The sequence below is a fragment of the Pinus tabuliformis genome, chromosome 2_1, assembly GCF_031772625.1.
Source record: "Pinus tabuliformis cultivar Carrire ecotype Pingquan chromosome 2_1, CPIR1, whole genome shotgun sequence".
NCBI classification, from domain to species: domain Eukaryota; kingdom Viridiplantae; phylum Streptophyta; class Pinopsida; order Pinales; family Pinaceae; genus Pinus; species Pinus tabuliformis.
The window spans coordinates 621,061,516-621,064,243 of NC_142299.1; the positions used below are offsets into that span (position 1 = coordinate 621,061,516).

The following is a 2,728-nucleotide window of genomic DNA, read 5'->3' on the forward strand; positions in this document are numbered from 1 at the left end:
TTGATTAATCCAAATTCATATTTCATCTTATCTGTCAGATCTTTTTCTCCACTTTTCCCTCCGAACTCCTTGGCAGGGTCTGCCTCTTTGTACGGAAGCTTCGTAATTCGATGGATGAGCATATCGGTGATAGGGATGGGTTCACCAAGCCATAAGCACTCATCATGCACCAGCGCGAGCAATTGGCGCACACAAACAATGTTGATAATTTACTGGTGGAAGTGTGGTAGGCAAAGCATGTGTAGCAATCCAGCCTACTCAACACCTCTGACCCATTTCATGGGTTCCAACTGTGTAACCCCAATTTATTCATAATAAATCTTTGTCATGTACTTATGAGTAGCTAAGTGAGGGAATTTCTCATGGTCCGCGAGATCCCAATCCTCCAACTTTAGCACCGGAATGCACGCTAATATCGCGCCTTCAAAAATGACCTGTTCTAATAACAGTGGTGTAGAGATCATAAATTTTCCCAAATCCGGGTCTTTGGTTACTTTCGTCTTTCCTTTCCATGAAGGGATATACTCTGGGAACCATGTGATAGGCTCGCCCTCCTCATCATCTAACTTCTCCACTCCATCACAAGCTTCTTCTTCCTCCAAGTCCATGACTTTCTTCGGTTGTTTTGCTTTATCCTTCTTCTTATTCTACGGAACCTTCGGGGTCTTCCTTAGTGAATGCCTCACTGGTATATGTTTGTTTTGCTTCTCCTTAGTAGCTGATTTCTTTGGTCTAGGTGACCTCGGTGTTGTAGGCACAGGGGGCACAACTTCAAAAGATACGAATTCAGGGCCTTCCGCTTGAGAAACAACAGTTTCAGAACTGACTAGAGAAGACATTGGTTCGAGAATAATCCTCTGGTTAATTTCATGCAGTGTTGTGAATGTTGGGCTAGAAATTAAGTCTTCCCAAATGTTTCGATTCATATAGCTAAAACAAGAGGGCTCATACACAGTCGTTAGAATGCAAAGTGTTCTACAACGGACCAACATGCCATATTTATAGGGGTTTTAAAATTCAAATCTGACCCCTCCCTCCATTTTTTGATCATAAATGCATCTTTGGTGGTAGATCTCCAAAGACTTTTGCCATAAATGGCACTTACCCGCTCCTCTTAATGAGATTTTTTCCATCAAATCATGAATAGTGACTCCAATGACTACTTTTGGACCCGTCTGCATGGTACCTCCCCCAATGGCATAGCACATCCACCACAGCTTCCCCTGTCACACTCTTTTCTTCCATCGTGCAACCTCCTTACTATATTTTTCTCCACATCGGGTAGCATAGTTTAGAGTCTCGCAAGCCCTTACAGCTGCCTGGATTACTGAGACTATTCTGCTACCATGTAGTCATTGCACAGGTGCAAGATCCCCTGTATACAACTTCAACCTACTTCCATTCACTTTCCTATGGAATGGCTCCCCATTCAGCTTCACGTGCTATACTATGCCACCATTCGTGATCTCTTTAACAAAATATGGCCTCAACCAGTGCATTTGAAATTTCCCTAGAAATTTTGTGAACTTGTTGCTATATAGCAGCACTAAATCATCCACCTTGAAAGTGCATAGCTTACTATGCCTATCATGCCATAATTTCTCGCGTTCCTTTTGAACTTACAGGTGAAATACTATAATAAAGAGGTCCTCTTCTAACTTCATCAACTGCACAAGTCGTTCCTCCAAACGCTCGCGATCCGCCATCTCTGTCAAAGATGCAATATGTAGACTTGACATAATGTACTCCATAGGCATCACTACTTCAATCCCATAGACCAACCTAAACGGTGTCTGGCCTGTCAACTTCTTGCAGGTCATCCTATATGCCCATAGAACTGTTGGTATGCGCATAAACCAGTCATTCCTTTGCGTGTTGCAGACCTTTGTCAATGCACTCTCAAAGATTTTGTTAAATGCTTCCACTGTTCCATTTGCCTATGGGTGATAGGGCATGCTATTTTGTTTGTATACCTGGAATTCTTCGAGCATCGTGTTGATCGTCTCATTCAAGAAATATGTACCCCTATCACTCATCAATATCTTAGGGCATCCAAATCCCGTTAAGACATTCAAACAAAAACTTCGCAACGGTGGCAGTTGTACAATCCTTCACTCGCTCCGCTTCTGCCCATATGGTTAAATACTCTTTGGCAGTAATGATATACCATGAGGTCGTCTTATTTCTTGGTGGTTGTATTGGACCTATGAAATCAGTGGCCCATTTATCAAATACTTGTAGTGAAACCTGAGGATTAAAAGGCAAATCGACTCTTTGCGAAGGCATTCCCATCCTTTGGCAAGCATCGCACGCCTTAGAATCCGTATGTAATGTTTGCCAAATATTATGTGCAGTCACTTTTCCTACATAGTGACCTCCTACTGCTCCTCCGTGTGCTTCATCGAGGATACTAGCACATTCAAATTCTGGAACATATCTTTGCAGCATTTCATCTGTTCCCATCTTATACAAGTGACCTAAAATTACTAAAAAATCTGCAGAGCGAACTACTAATTCCTTCTTCTGCTAAGTGGAATATCCTATTGGATTTGTACCCATTGTTAAAAACTAAATGATATCCACAAAATGGTCATCTATGACGCACACCGCAAAGAGTTGCGCATCTGGTAGACCTTCCTCCAAGCTATTTGGTTCTTCCTTCGTTTCAACCTTGACAGATGGTCTGGTCCTACATTCAACCTTCCAGGATTCAAAATCACTTCAAAGT

General features: G+C 42.2%; 1 protein-coding gene across 1 annotated transcript; it reads right to left on the reverse strand.

The window, feature by feature from the left end:
- Positions 1-2,043: 2,043 nt before the first annotated feature.
- On the reverse strand, positions 2,044-2,463 carry LOC149202078 (uncharacterized). Its single transcript, XM_089401480.1, has one exon. It carries the CDS (start codon positions 2,461-2,463, stop codon positions 2,044-2,046), a length of 420 nt encoding a protein of 139 aa, XP_089257606.1.
- Positions 2,464-2,728: the final 265 nt, after the last annotated feature.